Below are 23,906 nucleotides of genomic sequence, written 5' to 3'. Positions count from 1 at the left end.
GTTCTTTTTGGGGGTGTGGGGTGGGACAGGAAAGTGGTGGAAGGTGGCAAACAACACGATTTTTTCCAACCTTCTTTTTTCTGTTCTTCATTGACAGAAAAGATTGGGCTAGCTTTTTAAGTACAAGATTTAGCAAAAATTAATTTTGATATGCTATTGTCTTACAACTCAACTTCCACAAGGGAGTTTTTAAAAAATCCCTTTATTTTAGGAGGAAGCAAGTAATTTCAGATGATATTTGAAGACTTTATTTCTATCTAACCAAGAAAAGCTAAAAAAGAATTGTTCTAGTATTTACATTTCAAAATATTATAGTCTTCAAGATCTTGGAGGGGCGTTGGGCAGAAGAGGTTTAAAAATGACCTTCAATCTACTTAAATGTGCCTCTGAAACGTGCAGTCTTCTTGTTCAAGAAAGCAGTTGCAGCAGCATGCTGGCAGGGAAGGCGCAGCCATTAATCATGTGAATGGTGGCTTTTTCACAGCTGGTTTTGCAGTTTTCATGCTAAATTTTGGTTAAGAATTTTGACACAGCCTTTAAGAAGTGTTTTGTATAGAGGTGATTGTTTTATTTTAAAATAAAAAAATATTTTCTTTACTATTTTATTTTTTCTTTTTAGTTGTGGAAATTGTCCTAATACACAAACATTGAAAGAGTAATACGGTAAACGCTCATGAACACATCACGCAGAGGTAAGAGTAGTCAACATTCTGCAGCTTGTTTCAAGACGGACTCTTCATGTAAAATTTTTCACAGAAGCGGGCATATGTGATTGATTTGGATGTTCTCAAGAGACTATATGTTAATGTCAGGGTATGGGCTGAAGTCCATGTGTCTGAAATCGACTTCTATTCAATTGCAATTTTAAATTTTTTTCTGGGATAAGTAGATCTTTAGTTGGGAAATAATTAACTGAGTTATTTATTGAGTATCTAACACATACCCAGCCTTGTGTGAGCTTCTCTGAGGGAAGGATGCCAAAAAATGGTGGGAAAATAGGGAAGAAATAAACATCCCAGACTCGGGAACAAATTGGTGAGGCCTTGACCTAGATCAGTGTTTCCCAACGTTTCTTGTCCTGAAAGCCTCTTTCACAGTGTGAAACAATCTCTTGAACCCCTGAGGAATTTAAAAAATTATTTCATCATCTGTGTGTAGTACACAAAAAGGTGTTCACCTATTTATTTATGTAGTCTGTTTTATTATTAAAGAATGTAAAGCTTCTATAAATATCCAGAAATTAAAGTATGAATATTTAAAATACTCATAATATGCAAACATAAATATTGGCATGTTCCCATGTAATAAACACTGTCGCATTATTTAAGCTATTTTAATTACATCCAAAAAAAGCATTTTATGACACATTTAAATGACACCCTGTGTTTGGTTTTAGGACAAAATGTATACTAAAATGTAGGGTAAAATTTGCCCATTCTGTGTGTTTTCCAAGCCTGGTATATCTACCTCTTTTTGACATTAGGTTTAATAAGAATAAAACATTTTAATTTTAAATATTACATATTTATTTTAAGGGTATTAGAAATTACTGGTCTCTTATGCATAGTAAGATACAAAGTTTCCTTTCAAAACAAACATTTTATAGATTTTTTTTTTAAGATTTGATTTATTTGTTTTTAGAGAGGGGAAGGGAGGGAGAAAGAGAGGGAGAGAAACATCAGTGTGTGGTTGCCTCTTGCATACCCCCTAATGGGGACCTAGCCCACAACCCAGGCATGTGCCCTGGCTGGGAATTGAACCAGCCACCCTTTGGTTTGCAGGCCCACACTCAGTCCACTGAGCCACACCAGCCAAGGCTTACAAAAATGTTTTAATAAATAATAGTACATGTGGTACTTGGCTATGCAAACAAACAAAAAAGCCAGCAAAAAAAGCCAACATAGAGTGATACACAAAAAACTAAACTAGTGAAACAGTGTTATGGCATCAAAAATGGATAAAAATCATTTCTATAACATTTTGCTTGAATTCTTAAATTTTGCTTTTTAAAAAATTACAAGCTTTCAAAGAGTAAGTTTGGTGTTTTGCTCATAAATAAACTACGTATGTAAGAGACATGGTTTGGGTTAGCTCTTTCAAGTATTTTACAAGTAATGCAAAGCCAACAGGGACAGCCTTTATTTCCAGTATGTGAAAAGTCAAACTAGATACAATCATCAACATTATTTTCTCATTTAATGGTTCTTCAAGCATTGTTTCTCCCCCAAAAGCATTCTGATAATACTACAAATTAATTTTGAGTTTGTGTGCAACTTATAGACCTAGTGACAATCTCGAGGGAATTTTGTAAATTAGCAATTTTTAATGTCTCTTATACTGGTTACATTTTAAAGTCCATGCTCTTTATGCTCCATGGCTTTAACTGCTTAGTCAGTGGGTTTCAAGGGAAGGAAAGGAAGGCACTTTTGCACTCCCCACAGGGGACATTTGGCAATGTCTGGAGACATTTTTGGTTGTCCCAACCCTGGCGACAAGAGTACTCCTGGAATCTAGTGGGTAGAGTCCACTAAATATCCTACAAAGCACAAAACAGCCCACTGCAACAAAGAGTTACCTGGCTCAAAATGTCCATACAATGGAGGCTGAGAAATCCTGATACTATGTAAACAATATATGTCTATGAAACACAATCATTTAGAGCCATGAGATGACCAAGACTATCACCGCAGCTGGAGGTACTTCAGTGGAGTAACAAATGAATGAGCTACCCCACCTTGTGAACAAACTCATCTTTCCCAACCTCTATGCATGATTACTCAGAGGCTCTCTAATATCCCATTTTCAGTGGGGGAGAAATCTACACATTTAAATTTTTACGCATATTTATTGATCTAAAAAACAGGTACAAAGACTGCCTTTCCTAATGTGAAACCTTGGAGCTTTGCTCTGAAACCTTGATCTGAGGGATGAGAGCCTAGGGCAAACAGTGTGAAACTTTAAAAACAACTTGGGAGAAAAACAACTTCTTCCTCTACAAAGAAGAACGATGTCAACCTATAAGGAAAAATGTACATGAAAAACTGAGATGAGGGGCTCCTGTGAGTATCCTGGTCACTGGGTCCGTTCATTCCCCAGATCTGGATACTGAGCCAGAAAATTGCTCATTTTTGCTCACACCAACTTGAATTTGGCTTCTGTCACTTGTAACCTAAGGAGTCCACACGAATGCACCACTGGATTAATAGAGGCAACTCAGGAGTTAGTGATAATGAAATAAAATGAAATGAAATATGAATTTTGAACTCTCAAGTTCAAAATGGGATCTTTGATTACAGGTTTAAGATAGAAATCCTAAACCACTCAACAAACATTTATTCCTAGCATGTATCTAATATTCTGTGCAAGGTGCTGGAAATATAAAGACAAGTGAAAAATAGCTTCTTCTTTAGAAGACCTCCCAGTCTTGTTGGGGGGACAGAAAAGTGCCATATGGTACGGGTGCTATTGTGTGAACCCTCAGGGGTAGCACTAACCCTAAAAGATCAAGAATAACTTACAGGTGGCGGCTGCTTAAACTGAGCCATGAGGGACATTATATCAGCAAAGCAGGGAGTAAGAGAAGCATTCTAGCTGAATACAGCATCAGTGAAGGCTGAGTGGAGGGGAACAGTAAGGTAAAACAGAGACACTGCTAGTGGTGCATTATAGTGGAGCATGGGGTGGAAGGGCTGGGCATTAGTGATGGGGGTGGGGGAGTGGCCAGGACGGAGCCTGGAATGGAGGCTGGATTTGCGTCTTGAAGGTCTTGATGAAAAATTGGGACTTTATTCCAAAAGTTTTGGGGCAGGGGTGTCTAATCTACGGGCCACGTGCAGCCCAGGATGGCTGTGAATGCAGCCTAATACAAAATTGTAAATTTACTTAAAGCCTTTTTTTTTTGGCTCACCAGTTTTTGTTAGTGTTTGTGTATTTAGTGTGTGGCCCCAGAGAGCTCTTCCTCCAGTGTGGCCCAGAGTTGCCAAAGGAGTCGCTAACGGATTTTGCGCAGGGGAGTGACATGGTGCATGAAGTAGCATTATGTAAAATGGGGATAATAATAGACACCTGGCAGTGTTGTTGCCAAAATTATGAATAATCTTTAAAGGTGTGATTACTGTGCTGGCAGACGGTCACGTCAATCAATGCATGCTCTTTCTGTTCCGAGTATTGTTAAGAACTTAGACTGGAGCATCCATTAGTTGGTGTGATGGCAACAAATTTTTACCTGAGGCTTAGACTCACTTTAAGGTAATCACCAGATCTGAAATCCAGTGGAATCTAAATTCCAGGTCAGTCTTGTGACTGTCTAGTCCTCCCAGTTCAGGTGTCCTCCCAGCCAGGACATTTTAGACTGAGACGGAGTTTTCAAGGTCATCCTGGAATTTATAAGACCCCATAGCCACCATGCAATCTTTTCAGCACTGAGGACTGGAAAATAAAGTAGTCTATAACCATCTATGAATTTAGTTGTATATAAACATTCTTGGATGAATAACTAATCCTAAAGAATGCTTCTTCTGCATCACAAGGTGGCATAATAAGGAAGAAACACTTCATTGCATCATAAAATATCTAATTAATCTTCTCTATGCTAAAGGGAAGGCAGAGAGGGGACAAGTGGGAAAAACAAGCTCACCTCGGGCTACCAACCATTGCCAGATTTCTCCGTGGTGCTATAAGTCCCTGGGTTAGGCAGTGTGTTTCACTTTCTGACTGATCTCAGGGGACCCCTGACACTCCTTATTTGGGTCAGTGATACAGACATTATCAAGAGATGGAAGAAATTACTTGGAAAACACAATAATTTAGAAATGAAATTCTGTAGCCACTGGTGGACCTTGGACAATCTGATGTTGCTCTGATTTGCACTAGGGTGTGGGAGAAAACAATCCCTGTGCTTCTGGCTGTCTTTTTGGGGACTATATCTGCAGGAAAAAATGCAGTCCTCCAGTTTAAACAATACAATTGATCTCATGCTCAGAATGCTGATTTTGTGTTAAGGGCATAGTTTATCTCAAACTGGAGAAAAATGAAAATATCTGAAAATATAACATTTTGTATTATAACTTTGGAAGCAATATCTATTGTTAGTTACAACTTTTTCCTGGGTTTTATCAGAGAGCCAGTTTTTAAGGCTTTAAATTAATCATTTAGATGTATGTTTTTAATGAAAATTCTAATTGTTAACATTTTTACTAGGTAACTGAAAACTTTCCAACAATTTAGGATTTTTAAAATCAAGAGTGAAACAACCATTTATGTACATGTATTTGTATAGAAAACGTCAAACAGACTACTATATCAGAAACTAACAGCGGTTTCCTAGAGGTTGGGATTGTCAGGTGGAGAGGGAAAGCAGAATTGAACTTTTTCACTTCATAGCCTTTGGTACAACCTGATGTTTCTCAGTTTATACCAGCACTTATTGTTTTAATAATTAAAAGAAGTAGATAATAGAAATATCAACATTTTCTAACTTATATATGCATAATCTTCATAATTGGTAGCTATAAGTTTTCTTCCCTTTAAGGTCTCTTGTCCAAAATCACAGTACACCCACACATTAATAAGTTGTACATACCACTCTATCCAAAGGTGTGTAAGTGGCCTTGAAATCATAATGCAGTCCGTTCCCTGCAAGGCCAGATGTTGACTGAATCACAGCGCAATGCACATGGGTAATAATCCAGAAAGTTCAGAAAGAAAAGAAGGGTCAGCAGACATTTTTGTGTGTGCAGATTTAGACATGGAGTAATGTTATGTTGTTGTACCTGTTTTCTGTTTCTGTATATTTAACATTTGATTATTCAAAATCATATTACTTCGCCTAACACATGATGAGAACCCGCTAATAGAGGTTTCTTTTTTTTTAATTTTTCAAAGTGTAACAGTTCTCCAGAGTAATTTATTTTTTCCCAAGTAAAGTTAAACCTGATTCTAGATGTTAGCCTCAATGTGAGGCAATATCTCTGGGAAATTTCCAAAAGACTTTTCCTTTAAAAACAGTCTTAATAGAGACATTTAGTGTTTCATTAGGTTGTCATTTATGAACCCCATGTTCACGACAGCTGAATTTTACTCTGTGACCTTGGGCAAGTTGTTGAATCTCACAGAGCTTCAGTTTTCTCTTCTTTGAAATGGGGCTGATGATAGGACCTAGTTCATAAGGTTATCATGAGGATTAAATGTGATACTGCACGCAAAATGCTTAAAGTCGTCTGTGACACATAGTAAACACTCAATGAATATTAACTTATTTTGCTTGTAGTTTCACTGTTATTTAATAATTTTTAACATTTCCCAGCATAAACTCTAACTTTTAAATTACACTGCTTTCACACTTAGTAGAGGATAAAGGAGAGTATATTCTTCTCAGCTTTGATATTACTAGTTTAATTTTAACTCCTAGAACAATTAATGTCATCTTTTCTGCTATGTCACATAAATAAGATCAACTGTGAATTACATTTATTTTAATTCCTGCATTTAATATGTATCAGTCAGCTAACATTTATTTAGCTTACGATAGCTAAGTACCACTAAGCATAGCAATAGTAACAACAAATACATATTTAAAATGGTCATGCCTTAACATAATCCTGACATGTCAGAAAAGGACATTCAACAATTAAATTTGTAAAGTACTGTTTTCCACAGAATGAAAGGAAACTCATATTCTCATGCTCTGCTGTGTAATTGTAGACTTAAAGGTAGCTAAATAATTTTTTAAAATGCACTTCCCAGAGAAATAATGGGATGACTACCTTAATAGTATCTTAGGTAAATGAAATACACACTACTTTGCAAATGGAGTTTGAGGCTGGAACTTAGACTAGCCTCAGCGAGGCGAGTTAGACTGCAATCAGTCGAGTGGGTTTCAATAAAGAGAGTGATTTAAACAGAAGATGCATTGCGTAGGGGTTCTTTTGAACTCCTGCTCCCGAGAGCCTGGAGCTGCAGCGCGCAGCCAGCTGTACGGTACCTTGATCAGGTGGTGCCCCACCGCGTAGACGGCTGCTGCATCTCCCTTCTCCCCGGGGGCGTGCGTGCCTGTCCCGTACCCGTGCCAAGCCACCAGGTACGGATTGTGAATTGTAATCCAGTATTTGACGCGGTCCCCAAACGTCTGGAAGCAGTACGTGGCATAGTCATTGAAGATATCTATTATCGTTTCATTTTTCCAGCCCCCGTATTTTTCTTGGAGTGCCAAAGGCAAGTCCCAATGGTATAAAGTCACTATAGGTTCAATGTTTCTAAGCACCAGCGCGTCCAGCAGAGCATTGTAGTACTGGAGACCTTTCGCATTGGCAACCGCTACTATTCCTTCGGGGAAGAGCCTTGGCCAGGAAATGGAAAAGTGATAAAAAGAAACTCCTATGAAATCCAGAGCCAGTAAATCTTTGTCCAGAAAAATGTAACTGTCACTGGAACTATTCGTGCTGTTGACATTTTTAAGGTGTGTCTGGGTGAACTGATCCCAGATAGAGGGACCTTTTCCGTCTGTCTTCCAACTTCCTTCCACTTGAAATGCTGCAGTCCCAACGCCCCAGAAAAAGTTTTCAGGAAAAGTGTCATAGAGGAACAGCTGACTTTCATTTACCGGGCTAAGATTAGTGTTGTTAGACCATATAGCTCTTCCGTCCCCGCAGTACCCAGCAACAGCCCGCAGGAGAACGAACGCTGACAGGATGACGGATCTTTGCAGCGCCCCGCCGGACATCGCTTCCCTATAGCGCCCGTTCCTGGCATCAGTGCTGGAGGAAACCCATTCATTCCCTGGAGACCCCGCCGCGCCGCCTGGCTTCATTTGCCACTAACTGCCGCGCTGTCTTATCGACGCCTCAGTAAAAGCTGGTGATTGTAAAGCTCTGTCAATGATTAGCTTGAAGTGTGAGACTTAGGATGGGTCACAGAGAGCAACGTAACTGGAGGGAGGTGGCTCTGTTACGGCCACCAGCGGACTTCTTTCTCTTATTCTGGGAGATATTAGATGAAAATGAACTAGTGGCAATAGTTTGAATGTGTAATAAAGCCTATATAAACAGTGAGTAAAAATGCCGTATTTTCTCTGTAGCCATTCATAAGGACCCAAACCTTTTCTGATTTTTCGAACATGATTGCGACCATATATGCATTTTTAAAACATTTTTATAATTTGTGAGTCATCGTTTTATTATTTCACATTTCAGGAAAAATAATCTCATATGCAAATGAATAACATTCCTATATACCAATTATAAGGAATTAGAAAGTGTAAGATTTTTTTCTTTTTTTTTAATAGAATGCTTCACGAATTTTCGTGTCATCCTTGTTCAGGGACCATGCTAATCTTCCCTGTATCGTTCCAATGTTAGTGTATGTGCTGCCAAAGCGAGCACAGAAAACATAAGATATTTCACTTCCACAAAATTATAATACATCTAAGAATAATCTTATTGAATGTTACCTAATTTAAGAAAATTATTCAAATATATTGATAAATTTGAAAGAAAATGAAGAAATATATAGCACTTTTTATGTGGAAACACTGAACACATTCCCATTTAATTTATAAATTTAATATGCTTTTAATCCAAACCCTCTAATCCCAAATTTTAGTTAAACAAAATTATTATGAAAGTTTACTTGAAGAATAAATAGGATAATGACAAAAAATCTCAAAAAGAAAATAGTGAAAGAATAGACTACCTTCATATATGAAAACATTTTAAAAAAGCACAATTTAAAAAGCATGACTCTGGAATAAGAATAAATGGAAAGAAACATTGTACAGAATCTACAGCCTCCAAATAACCTTGAAAAAGTCAATGTTTTAAATACTTGACATATCACATACTGATGAGAGTCAGAGTGGTTAATAGTTTGGCTTCTGGAGTTAGATTGCCCAAGTTTCAGTACAGCTGTGTGACTAGAAAGAAGTTGCTCAACTTTCCTGCACCTCAGTTTCTTTTATGTAAGACCAGCCATAGTACTGGCATGTACTGCACGTGTTATTGTGAGAATTAAATACATGTAAAGCACTCAGAAAAGAGATGGACGCATAGGAAGTGCCCGATAAACATTACTCCCATTATTTTTACGGGAAAGGGAAAGACCATTCAAGAAGTGATACTGGGATAAAAGAGAGGATAAGTGATACTTAGCATAAAAGCCAGGGTTTGGGTCCCTGCCTACATTGTTAGCTTCATTTTTCATTAGTTAACTACACGTAGCGACTTCCTTCTAGCCACAGCAAATGCCTTTTAATACCCAGGGTGTGAGTGAGGAAGACAAGACACACGCCTCACTCGCTCACACCCTGTGCCTTGTTACGTGTGTTCTCTGCATAGGAAGGGTCTCCCCCACTTTGCAAGCTCATGTCTGTCTGTTTTCAAAACTCTAGTACCTCCCTAAAGCCTTTCTGACTCCCTGGTTTCATTTTACTCACTTATTTAAATTTTTAAAAACTGTTGACAGTTTATTAATCCCCTTGTGAAAAGTCCACAGGAGCATGCAGATAAAGGCACTGTAGAATCTCGGCTCCCCCTGCTGTCCCCTCTCCGGCTCCCTTTTTGCCAGCACCAACCTTGGCCTTAGAACCTCCTGACTTGCTTCATTCTGTTCTTGTGACCCTTTCTCCGTTTTCTTGAGGCCCGTTTCTTCTCGTACAGGCCGTGTCTGGCAAGTCTGTGTGTAGGTGCATTTCTCGTGTGTGTAGCCCAAGGAACCGCAGTCTTGCCACCACCCAATGGGCTCTGAACCCAAATACAGAGGTGATAGCTGGTGTGGTCTTGTACATCTTGGCTAGCCTTTTCCACATTTCTGTCTTAGACACTGCATCTTTCTCAGGGTGAAGGGTGCCAGTGACCATCGGTTTCTGTCGAAGTAGTCTGTTGGTCACACACTCCCTGGGGCCAGCAGTTACTCTGCGGTGGTGGTCGATCCGCAGGCAGCCAGGGAGGCAGGAAGCCAGTTTGATTGGACTTAGATGGAGCTCTGTGGTGTTCCCCTGGCAGCTGTGCTTTCTCTATTATGACAGTTTTCACACAATAAATCAATAAATAACACACTAAATTTACCAGTATCCTCGGTTCAAGGGTTCTCTCTCTCCTTCTTTAAAAAACATGGACCGTGACTGTCTGGTTGAGTGTTGAATATAGGGGGCCTAGTAATCTCTAAAGCACATGTTGAATGAATGAGTGTACCTATAGTATATACTGTGTATGCCTCTATCACTGCATTTATCACAGAATCCTAGAATTGTTTGTCTCCTCCACTAGACCGTAAGACTATCTCTTATCTAAATTTGTATAATTGCTTATCATAGTAAATGCTTAATCATTGTTTATGGAATGAATGCAGTTGGCACAATTAACTCATTATAAAATAAAATTTTTTCACGTTTATTGAAATATAATTGACATATAACATTGTATTAATTTAAGGTGTACAACATGAAGATGTGTTATGTGTATGTACCACAAAATTATTACTAAAATAAAATTTTTAAATGTAATCACTTATACCCTCACAAATATATCTAATTCAAAACTATATAGCCACAGAAATGTTAGGGTGGTAAATTTATGTTATGTGTATTTTACCAAAATTAAATAAATGTAGCCACAGGAAACTAGAAAAAAATAAAAGTAAATGTTAAGTTATATAAATATATAGTTTATTATGGTCATATATAAATAATTTAGCTATAAGTAAAATACAGGGTCTGGCAGAAGTAAGTCTTGCTTGAGTGTGGTTGGTAAGGTAATAATATGGATGTAATAATTTATAAGTTTCAATTTGAACATTTCACCTAAATGTCATATGGTGTGCTTGAGTGTGATATTATTATGTTACAGAATTTCATGCTTATGATTTTGTAATAAAATATTGTGTAGTAAAAAAGGAGTACATCCTATACTGTGTCCAGCACTGTATATGAAAAATAAAAATTGAGAGATATATAACAAACTCGGATCCTGGCTGTTATGGCTTAGTGAATTGAGTACTGGTCTGAGAACCAGAAGGTCACTGGTTCGATCCCAGTCAGGGCACATGCCTAGGTTATGGCCAGGTTCCTGGTTGGGGGCATGTGAGAGGCAACCACACATTGATGTTTCTCTCCCTCTCTTTCTCCCTCCCTTCCCCAGTCTCTAAAAATAAATAAATAATATCTTTAAAAAAAACAAAATTGGAATATGTTTGAGCAAATCTAGAAGTCAAATGGATAGCTTTTCACTTATATGCAATTCATGGTTACCAATAAGGAAAACACTGTAAGTTTCTAACAGGTAAATGGCCAGACAACACAAATAAAAAATATACAAAAGAGGAAATACAGCTGTATAGGCAAATTAAAAAAATGTAAGTCACCAGTAATTAAAAACACATAAAAATAACTGTAAAATCATCAAAAATAAAAATAAGTTATGAAAATCAATGTTGATACTTACATTTAAAAATTTATTTTTTATTGAATTCATTGGGGTGACATTGGTTCACAAAAATCATACAGGTTTCAAGTGTATAACTCAACAAAACATTATCTGTACACTGCATCATGTACCCATTGCAGCAAGCAATGTTCTTTAGTATGTGGATGGGGACAGTGGCATACCCAATAGAGTGGAAAATTATTCAGCAATGAAGAGAAATGAGCTATCAGGCTAGTAAAAGACATGGAGGTGCCTTAAATGCACATTGCTAAATGAAAGAAGGGCTACATACTATATGATTTCAGCTACGTGGTAATCTGGAAATAGTAAAAACAGTGGTTACCAGGGACTAGGGGAGAGAGGGAGGAATAGGCAAACCACAGGAGATTTTTAATGTAGTGAAACTATTTTTTTGTAGGATATAGTAATAGTGGTGATACATTTATCAAAACCCATAGGATGTACAACACAAAAAAGAACCCTAGTGTAGACCTATGAACTATAGTTAATAACAATGTATCAAATTGGATGATCAATGATAACAAATGTATCACACTAGTGCAAGATGTGAAAAATAAGAGAAATGAGGGAGTGAAGGAGTATATGGGAACTCTGTAACCATGTATAATTGCTCAAGAAAAAGTCTATTAATTAATAAAAGGCTATTGACATGGGCTAAGTTTTGAAATGCGTGCTGAATTTTTATTTACTAGTGACCAATCATTAAGCTATCAGGTTTCATATAAGAAAACAAAAAAGAGACTTCTGGTCAAGATGGCAGCATAGGTAAACATGGCTCACCTCCTCCCACAACTGCATCAGAATTACAATTAAAATGTAAAACAACCATCACTCAGAACCATCACAAATCAAGTTGAATGGAAGTCTGACAACTATAGAATTAAAGAAACCACATCTTCCCTGGCTGGTGTAGCTCAGTGAATTAAGCATAGGCTGCGAACCAAAGGGTCGCCAGTTCGATTCCCAGTCAGGGCACATGCCTAGGTTGCAGGCCAGGTCCCCAGTGGGGGCCGAGTGAGAGGCAACCACACACTGATGTTTCTCTCTCACTTCCTCCCTTCCCCTCTTTCTAAAAATAAATATCTAAAAAAAAAAAAAGAAAGAAAGAAATCACATCCATCCAGAGGGGTGGAGATGTGGACTGGGATGGTCCCTCACCCATGCGTTATGGATAGAAATTTGGGAGGGTAATCTGGAGCTGGGAGTCCCTCCCCATACGAGGCCCCAAAGCCCAGGGTTCCAGTGCCAAGAAGATAAGTTCCTATAACTTCTGGCTATCAAAAACACTGGAAAATGAGTGATTGGAAACCTAAGCAGTTTCTCTTAAAGAACCCACACACCGACTTACTCAGACTCACTCCCTCTGAGCTCCAGCACTAGGGTAGCTTCTTGAGAGGCACCAGCAGCATATAGGAAGGAACTGAAGTGTCTGGCATCAAGGTGGGAGCTAGGGGACAGATTTCTTTGAGACAGAAAGGCAGGCAGAGGCCATTGCCCTCTTCTGAGACCATCCCCCACAGATTCACAGAGCCAGCAGGTGGGTGCCATATCTGTGACTCCATCAACCTGGCTACAAGATTTGACCTGCCCTGAAGATCCCTCGAGATCCCACCCCAATTATGGACCTATGCAAGCTGTTAACAGTGACTTTTTCATTTGAGTGACAGGTCTTAGCTGATGCTTCACAACTTCCTAAATCCTCTCAAACAAGCAACAGTTGGTTTCAGTAGGTCCCCAGACCCTGTATGTCTTGCCAAGTGTTCCCATGCCCAACACTAACTGCAGCCAGCCTAGATTCACAGCAGGGCTTTGCCTGGGAATCTCCAAGATCAGCACAAGGAGCAGCCAGCTCAGATTGCTTTGTAGCTCATTCAGGGCAGCCCTGGGAAGAACACAGATGGGGCTAGACCTTAGCCTGCACCACCCTGGAAACCCCAGAGCTTGAACAGCCAGTTCAAAACCTCCAGAACACATTGGAATACCACCATCCTGCCCCTGCACAGACGATCCTCCAAGGAGGGTGAATGTTGGTGGTCAGTGGTGACAGCCAGTCTTGGCAGCTGACTGGCTGGGTAAATCCCTCCTATTGACCTGCCAACAGCAATCAAGTCTCAACCATAAGAGGAAGGTGTACTTAGCCCACATGGAGCATGCATCTTGAGTACCCCATGTAGATGATAAGGGAGGCTATGGCACTAAACCCTACAGAACATCTACTATGTTAGGCCACACTACCAAAACATGAAGTCAAAGCAGCTCTACCTAATACACAGAAGCAAACACAGGGAGGCTGCCAAAACAAGGAGACAAGGAAACATGGCCCAAATGAAAGAACATAACAAAACTCCAGAAAAAGAACTAAACAAAATGGAGATAAACAATCTATCAGATGCAGAGTTCAAAACACTGTTTATAAGGATGCTCAAAGAACTTAATGAGGACCTCAACAGCATAAAGAAGATGCAGTCAGAAACAAGGGATACATTCATTGATATAAAGAATAATTTATAGGGAAACAACAGTAGAGTGGATGAAGCCGTGAATCAAGTCAATGATTTGGAACATAAGGAATCGAAAACAACCAATCAGAACAACAAGAAGGAAAAAGAACACAGAAAAAGAGATAGTGTAGGAGCCTCTGGGACAACTTCAAGAAGTCCAACATTCTCTTCATGGGGTGCCAAAGGGGAAGAGAAAGAGCAAGAAATTGGAAATCTATTTGAAAAAATAATGAAAGAAAATTCTCTAATTTGGGGAAGGAAAAAAGACATGCATGTGTAGGAGGCACAGAGAGTCCCAAACAAGATGAACCCATAGAAGCCCACTCCAAGACACATCATAATTAAAATGCCAAAGGTTATAGATAAAGAGAGACTCTTAGAAGAAGCAAGAGAAAAGCAGTTAGTTACCTGCAGGGGAGTTCCCATAAGACTGTCAGTTGATTCCTCAAAGGAAACTTTGCAGGCTGAAAGGAATTGCCAAGAAATATTCAGAGTCGTGAAAAGCAGGGACCTACAGCCAAGATTGCTCTACCCAGCAAACCTATTATTGAGAACTGAAGGACAGATGAAGAGCTTCCCACACAAGAAAAAAACTAAAGGAGTTCATCATCACCAAGCCATTATTACATGAAATATTGAAGGGACTTATTTAAGAAAAGAAGATCAAAACTATGAAGAATAAAATGGCAATAAGTACATACCTATCAACAGCTGAATCCAAAAAACAAATTAAGCAAACAAGAAGAACAGACAGAATTATGGATCCAGAAAGGGTTTTTATGGTTGCCATACGGGAGGGGTGGTATCTGGGAATGGGTGAAGAGGTGAGAGGATTAAGAAGTACAAATAGGTAGCTACAGAGTAGCCATGGGGATATAAAGTACAGGATAGGAAATGGAGCCGCTGAAGGGGTTAGCAGGGGTTACATGCATGACCCCTGGACATGAACAGTGGTGGGGGATTGCCTGAGGGAGTTTGCAGGGCTGGGAGGAAGAGGGCAAATGGGAGAAAATCGGGACAACTGTAATAGCATAATCAGTAAAATACAAATAAAGTAAAATAAAATCCTCTTAAAAACACACAAGAAATAGATAATTGTCAGGGCAAGTTCATTAGCTCTTTTAATCAGAATGTATGTAGATAAAAATAACATAAATTTATGCCCATTATATTGGCTATTAAAAAAACCCCAACAGCAGAAAAGAACGAGTGTTGGTGGGTGTGTAGAGCGATTGGCCCCCTCGTGCCTTGCTGGCGGGAATGCACAATGGTGCAGCGACTGTGGGTGACAGGGTAGGGGACTCTTTCATGAGCAAAATATTCACTCTTTAATAGTTGTTTAGGAAAGATGGAGTGTGTATCTGGGATGACTTAATCCTGATAAATAGTTCATAAATTCATATTTTACCTTTATAAGTATTTGAGAGTTTTTAAAGCCTCAGTATTAAGTCATTGTCATCATAAAGCTTTCTTCCTACATGTTTTCCTCTTTCATTCTTTCAAAAAGAATGTTTTCGTTGTGGTGAATATACATAACATAAACTTTACCATTTAGCTGTTTGTAGATGTAAAGTTTAGTGACATTAAGTATATTCAGATTGTTGTGCAATCCTCATCCACATCTATTTCCAGTACTTTTTCATCTTGTTTGTCCAACTGAAACTCTGTACCCGATAAACAGTAACTCCCCATATTTCTCTCCTCTAGCCCCTGGAAACCACCATTGTACTTTACTTCTCTATAAATTTGACTACTCCAAGTATGTCATATGAGTAGCATCATACAATATTTGTCGTTTTGTGCCAGGTGTATTTCATTAAATATTATGTCTTCTAGGTTCATCCATGTTGTAGCAGGTGTCAGAACACGAGTAGAGTTCCTTTTTTAAGGCTGAATAATATTCCACGGTATGTATGTACCACATTCTGTTTATCCACTCATCTGTTGATGACTATTTGGGTTGTTTCCACTTTTTGACTATTGTGAATAATTCTCTATGAACTTGGATGTACCAATATTTGTTGGAGTCTGCTTTCAATTCTTTGCAGCATATGCCCAGAAGTGGAATTGCTGGATCACATGATAAATCTATGTTTAATTGTTTGATGAACTGCCATACTATTTTCCAGTCTTAGTTCTTGCTGTGCATCAGAATCACCTCTGAAGGTTGAACAAATACAAGTGCTCAGTCTTCACCCCTGAAGACTGTCATTAGTAGATCCAAGTAGACACCTGAGCTCTGTTTCTTTTTAGAATCCATATTTCTAAATACTAGTAATTTATTAGTAAGAAGTGGTTTTAAAAGAGAGAAAATAAAAAAATATGGAGCAAAAAGTCAAAGTTCCCCTTATTAACATTTGGAGTGTATCTTTACACATATATACACGTATTCACAGTTTTGAAAAGCGTAAATATGATCACACACCATGCATTGTGCATGATAACATGCTTTATTCTTTTTAATAATTTATTTTGAAGATCTTTCTATGTCATTACACATAGCTCTAGCTCGGTGTGCAGGATATTTTATTTTCATCTGTGGATAAATATATACAGAGTCCGGCAGAAATAACACCCCTTTTTATTATAAAATCTTTTATACCAAATCAGAAGCATGTGGTTCTGTAACATAACAATATCACATGCAAGCACGCAATATGACATTTTAGGTGAAATGTTCAACTTGCTCTCTATCTCATGCAAGATATCCACATGCCCTACCAACCACACTCAAGCAGGCATTACTTCTGCCAAACCCTGTAAATTTTTCCATTTTTTTATTATCAGCAATTCAGAAATTAACACCCTGAATTGATGACTGCATATGCAAGAGATACAAGACATTGCTAAAACTGGAATTGCTGCTTAAAGGGTGTGTGTGTTTTCTGTTCGTGGGTAGTTCCTAACTGCCCTTCAGGAGGGCAGTCGATACATTCCAGTTCCTGCCATTGGTGCAGGACAGCCAGTCTCCCCTGCTCTCCGCAGTTCTGAGTATCAGATGTCCGTTTCTGTTTTGCCGATGTGATAAGGGCGAGATGGTGCTCCATTTCTGCATTCATTTGGGCTCTCCGATTCCTGATCTTTTTATATTCTTCCTGTCCCGGGAGTTATCTTTTCATCTCTTTTGTTTATGATCCTAATTTTTTGTCTTTTCCTAATGAATTAGAAAGAGTTCATTATTTATAAAGCAGTAAATCCTTTGTGTGATATAAATGTAAATATTTTCTCCTAACACTTTTTAAAAAAGTTTTATTGAGATATAATTCCCATAGCATACAATTTATCCAGTAAAAGTGTGCAATTCAATGATTTTCATTGATGTGTTTAGAGCTATGCAACCACTACCACAATCAATTTTATTTATTTATTTATTTTAAAAAAGATTTTATTTATTTATTTTTAGAGAGGGAAGGGGGAGAGAGAGAGAGAGAGAGAGAGAGAGAGAGAGAAACATCAATGTGCGGTTGCTGGGGGTTATGGCCTGCAACCCAGGAATGTACCCTGGCTGAGAATCGAACCTGGGGCACTTTAGTTCCCAGCCCGCGCTCAATCCACTGAGCTACGCCAGCCAGGACCACAATCAATTTTAGAGCACTATTTAACTCTGTTGTAATGTATTTATGTGTGCAAAAGCTTTTCATTTCTGTGCAACCAACTTTATTATTCATTTCCTCTAACGTGTCTGGACTGGGAAAGCCACGGCCTCTCCAAAATTATACTGATAGTCTCTCATATTTTCTTTTTAGTACTTTTACAGTTTTATGTGTGATCTTCATAAAATTATTTTTTGTTTTTTTAAAGGTATTTACTCTTCTGGTCTTCTTCCCTACTTTCAACTCTTTTAGCTGCTCTTCTGGTATTTGTACATCTTTATATGTACACTTTATATAATATTCAGGGACTGCTATCTTTCAATTAGTTAATTTCAGACTATTTATTGATTTCCTATTATGGTAAATGAAGATTTTGGTTTCTTATATTACCTTTTGATAAATATCTTATATTTCCTTTTGATAAAATATTTACTTTTTTGGTTAAATCAATATTTAGGGTTTATAATACTTCCACATAAGTATTATTCATTGCTGAGTATTGTAGTATACTATGATTGTGCTCTCTTTGTTTTTGTTATAGTTCATTACTTGCCTTGTTTTTTCATTTGCTTAGTTGTCTTTGTAGTGGCTGCTCATGCATCTCACACCTCCCAGTCGCTCCCAGGACACTTTCCTGCAGGACCCATCTCTTCCGTTCTTAGTGTCCCTCTGTTCTCTTGGAGTTCCCCCTCCTGGACACCTTTGTGCCCCTCTATCTAGTGAAGCTGTGCCTAGTTGCCATCTTGGGACTAGCCTTTGTTAACATTTTAGGAATTCCTTTACCTCTCTCCTGACTTACATTTTGTTACGTGAATCTCATTCTTTCATTTATCTTGGTCCACTCCCTCATTGTTAAGCAGTGTATTCCCCAGTAGCTTTGTCCACAGCGCCTGGTGCCTGTCTCCCCACACTGCTTGCCCTGTATCCCTGGTGCCCGGCTGCTACCTGGGGCTTCCCCTCCTTTTTCTCCTGAGTTAGATCACCTGTTTTCTGTATCCCATGTCTTCCTCTTCTTCCTTTACTCCCTCATTTTGGTGAAGCATGTTTTCCAGTAGTTTCCTGAAAGAAGTTACGGAGGGAATCAATATTGGAGGGAGGCTTGGGAGGAGCTACATGGCTTTTTCTGCCCACACATTTGTTTGGGTGTTTGAGTTTATAATTCTAGGTTGGGGCTCGTTTTCATATAAACATTTGAAGGGAGAGAGAGGTGATTGCTTCTGGTGGTGGTAGAGGCTGACGGACGACCACATCTGGCATCACTGGTATGTGTAGCAGGCAGACTCATACTCCCTGCAGTGTCTCCGGATTCATGAGTGAGGGAGGCTGTGGCAGTGGCCGTGGTAGGGGCAGCAGCATCAGTTGCTGTCCCCAAGAGTGACTTTAAACAAAAGCCTAGTGATGGCACCTGGCTTCATTTCTTCAGCCCCTGTCCCTCCAACATGTTAAGTACCAAGTTTCCTGTTTGAAAGTTTTTTTCTGGACAAAATACCCAGAGTGATTTCTGTTTCCTGCACTGAAGGCCAACAGATACAACTTTCCTCTTTGTGATTATGTCTGTAAATACTCCATACATAGCCAGCCTATGTTCTGAACTCCCAATCATTTGGAATGTAAATCTGTTTTTGGTTGTTTTCATTGACTCTCACTCACGGTGCCTGTGCTTGGTCATCTCTGATTGTGAGTAGAGACTTTGCAATGGTCAAAGGGCGATCCACACAGATACCAGGGGAACGCGCATTCCAGGTAGGTGATGTGAGGTGAGTGAGAAGCCTTTGAAGCTGAAGCATGTCTGGCCCCGTCAAGAAATAATGAAGAGGTGAATGAGGGAAGAGTGAAATGAATGAGTAGTCGTGAGTACGTACAGAGCGATGATGGCACCAGAGGGACAGGGGCGTGGGGAGAAGACTGTCTTACACTCCTGGTGATAAGAGGAATACCAGAGAGTATGCAGTCAAGTGACGTGATTTAAGTTACATTCTAAAAGAATCACTCCGGATGCTGGGTTCAGAGTGTACTGTAAAGATGACAAAGGCAGAATCAGGATAATTAGTCAAGAGACAACATCAAGGACAGAGATGATGGTAGCTTGGGCCTGCATGGTAGATGTGGACGTGGTGAGGTTCATTGGGTTCTGGTTTTATTTTAAAGAATGAGCCAACAACAGTGGCTGGGGTGTGTGTGTGTATGTGTGTGTGTGTGTGTGTGTGTGTGTGAGAGAGAGAGAGAGAGAGAGAGAGAGAGAGAGAGGAGAGAGAGAATGACAATCAAGGATTACTTCAAAATTTTTAGCCTGAGCAAGTGGAAGGATGGCGGTACTATTAGTTGAGATCCAGGTTTGTTGAATAATCAGGAGTTTAGTTGTGGACATATGAACCTTGATATATCTATTAGATAGCCAAATGGAGACATGAAGTTGGAAAATTTATATAGAAGTCCATATTCAGCTAGAATACAAGGCTATGAGACTGGATAAGATCGCCAGGCAGAGAGCATAGAAATAAGGCCCAGGGCGATCAGGAGGAAGAGGACTGAAGCCAGCAGTCTGAGCAGTGGCTCCTGAAGAGGGAGGAAAACCAGGGGACTGCAGAACCCTTGAAACCAAGCGAAGAAAGTATTTCATTAAGAAAACTCCTCATGGAGAGAGATCTTACTGAAATCATAGAGATTTAACTTTCAGGTTATTAATAAATTATTAATTGTACCACCTTCTTGAAATTTCATTAAGCTTCACAGCCATCTTATACATTATTTAGACAGATACTATTTTTCTGATTTGTTTGCTCATGACTATTTCTTTCATCCCAAATCTAATAGACATTTTAGGCTAAAAATGTCCAAAAACAGATTCTTGCTTCCGACTCCCAATCCTGCTTGATTTCATTTGTCTTAAAACAAGGTTAGTTCCCTCTATAGCAGGTATCAGTGTATATACATATGTTAAAACGTATTGCTTATATCCCTCATGTGGCAATAAATCAGACCTTATATGATAAGATTTTTGCTGTGTATTTTATGGAAGATGTGAATTTATTGGTGTTCCTTTTTCACGTGCCTTCTATTCTGATTTGTGTTCATTTACAAGATTTTTTTGACCTCCAATATACACTACTGTGTATAAACAGTGATTATATTTACTTTTATTTAACCTGCATGTTGAAAAATATGACCTGTGAAATTTTCATGGAAGTTTTAACATTTTTTATTGCAAACATTGTTAAAATATAAATGAAGATTCTGGGCATACCAAGAATTCTGGGCATTCTTATCATAGAATCTCAAATTCTCAAGGGTCTTAAAGGTGTTTTATTTCCAGGTAGGGGTTTTCTTACTATAGCAGTAGTTCTCAAACAACCGATGATAGTTTTCTTTATTCACCATGCTTCATGTTATTTCTATGGAACAGCAACTACAAAAATTATGGAACTACTTTAATTGGTAGGACTTGGAGAATGAAAGATTATCCTCATCATAAAATCTATCACTACAAGCCCTGGCTGGCGTAGCTCAGTGGATTGAGCACGGGCTGTGAACCAAAGTGTCTCAGGTTAGATCCCCAGTCAGGGCACATGCCTGGGTTGCAGGCCATGACCCCCAGCAACCACACATTGATGTTTCTCTCTCTCTCTCTTTCTCCCTCCCTTCCCTCTCTAAAAATAAATAAATAAAATCTTTAAAAAAATAAAAAAATAAAATCTATCACTACAAAGTGATGTTGGTGCTCATGTTGCTCTGTTATACACACCCTTAAAAGTTGCCACTGAATATTTTCCACTGAATATTTTAGGAAATCAACCCACAATCTGAGATACATTATGTAAATCAAATGTATGTGTCAACAGTAAAGTTACATGTTTTATTTTTATAAATTTACTATTTTAAATGTAAATGTTTCTTCTAACCTAAGGGAAGAGGCTGATTTACTTGGGAGAAACTTTCTATCGTTTATAGGATATAAATATCATCAGGCAAGTTTATATAAATTTAGATTGCTCAAGCATAATCATATTAAGAGGGTTAACTGGATATCATTCAAGAATTAAGATAAATGACATAGTTAGTCCCTAATTCCCTAAATTGAATGTGTGCACTTTAATGGTAAAAGATTATGACTTAATGATTATGTTCATAAATGGATTAAAAGGTCAACATCGCCAGCCCAGATCTGCAGTCCTCACAAACACAGAAGAGGACAGGCTGCCTAACGGACTGTTTTCTATAAGGAAAATGTTCCAATAAAACCGACAAAGCAGGGCGTGCTAATATTTATCCAGAGGGCAGAAAGTCACATTCGTTGTTGCAGAGTGAAAATTCGATTGGTTCCTGACCCATAAAAGTCTATGTGGAAGACAATGCAATAACTGTGCTCCTGAGGGCTCAACGTGAATCTGAGCAAAGAGTTATTCCTATAACACCAGTAAGTTACGTAACTTAGATAACCTAGGCAGAGGCATTAACACTGAGAATTTATATTGATCTTTGCAGTTGTTTTTTGCTTACACACAGTAATTAAGTTAGATTATAAAGAATGACCAAGTCAAATCATGCACTTTTGATGGGTACACGACTTTCAGTCAATTCAGGAGGGCAATGATTGACCTCCGTATGTGTTATGGAAAGACAGCCAATTACTATAAGTGTAATCCCAACTATTCATAACTTTAGAAACATCCTAGTAAAGATGTTAATGTCAATAATCTATCTTTGGGAGTAAAGAGTTCTTCACAGAATGTAAACAATTCTTCCATCAGTGATCTGTCCCTAAGTGGGGGAGGGAAAGAGATCCCTGACTTCCACAAAACTGGATTTGCTGAATTAAGACAAGGCCAATGAGCATCAGCTATCACAGCCAATATATAATATGCCCTTTAAAAAAAAACAAACTGTCTTCTCGCCCTGGCTGGCGTAGCTCAGTGGATTGAGCATGGGCTGCGAACCAAAGCATCGCAGGTTCGAATCCCAGTCAGGGCACATGCCTGAGTTGCAGGCCACGGCCCCCAGCAACCCCACATTGATGTCTCTCTCTCTCTCTTTTTCTTCCTCCCTTCCCTGTCTAAAAATAAAATAAATAAAATCTTAAAAAAAATAAGATACAATGCTTTAAAAATAACTGTCTTCTCTGTGCTAGGTCTCAAATCATTATTAAAAGGAAAATAAAAAAGTATTTTAGAATTTCAATAGATGTCCTTAATTCTGGAAATGGCAGTGCTGCATTTGTTGCCAGATAATATTAATATTATTTATTCATCAACTGGTTTGATATTTATATATTTTTAAAAAATAAATATTTATTTAAACATTTTTTAAAAAAGATTTTATTTACTTTTGTAGAGAGGGGAAGGGAGAGAGAAAGAGAGGGAGAGAAACATCAATGCGTGAGAGATACATTGATCAGTTGCCTCTCACATGCCTGCACCCAGGGATCTGGCCCGCAATCCAGGCATGTGCCTGGAGCAGGAATTGAACCAGTGACCCTTAGGCTTACAGGCTGGCACTCAATCCACTGAGCCACACCAGCTACAGTGATAAATATTTATATTAATAAGCACTGAACTAATGACTGAGAAGAGCATGAGAAAAACTTTTGATCAAAATACTTTCAATAAAACATGCAAGGAACCTTTGTTAGCTAATGTTTTACATTGCCAATAAATGACTTTTCTGTGCCTCTCTGAAAAACTATCTAAAAATCAGCAACCCTAGTTTGTTATATTCTTTGTGTATCCTCAACTTCCTGGAGATGCATTATTGCAGTCTTTCAATTCAGATGAAGACGTGAAAGTAATTACAACCTATTATCATTTTATTCTCATCAAAGAAAGGGCTATATAGAAATGGAAGGGGCACACAGGCTGGTCTTTTACCTGGAAGAAATTCAAGTTGGACACTATTACAGCATAGTGACAAGTAAGGGTTGAAATCCAGATGCAGCTGTTATGTAGAAACAAACTTACTAAGAAACTTAGTTACGAATTTTATGCACTAGTTATACAAGTGGCTTTCTTGCTTTTCTTTTAATATATTTAACTTACACTATATGAGGGCCCTTATACTTGCTGTCCTTAATGTTCACATCTCAGTTCAGTGTCCTCTTCTAAGGGGTTTTGTTGATCACTTATTTACATTACTTCCACGTTCTTCTCCCCAGCTATCCGCTATCTCATTATGCTGCTTTATTTTCTTCACAGCATTTAACCTTATCTGAAAGTACAGAATTTATTTTTGTCTGCTTATTTTTCTTTTTTCCTCAAAAGTATAAACTTCAAGAAAGCCAGGGCTGCCTGTCTTATTTGCTGTGGGTTCCCAGCACACACAAACAAAAAATGCCCGCACACCATGGATGCTCAATAAATATTTGTTGAATGGAGCATCAATAAAAA

At 38.5% G+C, this 23,906-nt stretch overlaps 1 protein-coding gene, 1 non-coding gene and 1 pseudogene across 2 annotated transcripts in view; 1 reads left to right on the top strand and 2 right to left on the bottom strand.

Annotated features, from left to right (window-relative positions):
* The window catches only part of KLB (klotho beta), a 36,828-nt gene extending 29,012 nt beyond the window's left edge, over positions 1-7,816 (bottom strand). Inside the window, exon 1 of the mRNA XM_045834131.1 lies at positions 6,983-7,816. Coding sequence (XP_045690087.1) covers positions 6,983-7,807 — 825 coding nt within the window. The 5' untranslated portion in view covers positions 7,808-7,816. The remainder of the gene's footprint in view (positions 1-6,982) is intronic.
* LOC123815996 lies at positions 4,820-4,927 on the top strand (annotated as a pseudogene).
* A 455-nt stretch (positions 7,817-8,271) lies between the features above and the next one.
* Positions 8,272-8,378, bottom strand: LOC123815988. The gene has a single exon (XR_006785203.1). It is a non-coding gene; the product is annotated as a U6 spliceosomal RNA (small nuclear RNA).
* Between the last annotated feature and the right edge of the window lie 15,528 nt (positions 8,379-23,906).

The sequence above is a fragment of the Phyllostomus hastatus genome, unplaced genomic scaffold, assembly GCF_019186645.2.
Source record: "Phyllostomus hastatus isolate PE091 unplaced genomic scaffold, TTU_PhHast_1.1 phas_contig_196, whole genome shotgun sequence".
In the NCBI taxonomy this organism is placed as follows: Eukaryota; Metazoa; Chordata; class Mammalia; order Chiroptera; family Phyllostomidae; genus Phyllostomus; species Phyllostomus hastatus.
This window is presented reverse-complemented; position numbering and strand designations above follow the sequence as displayed.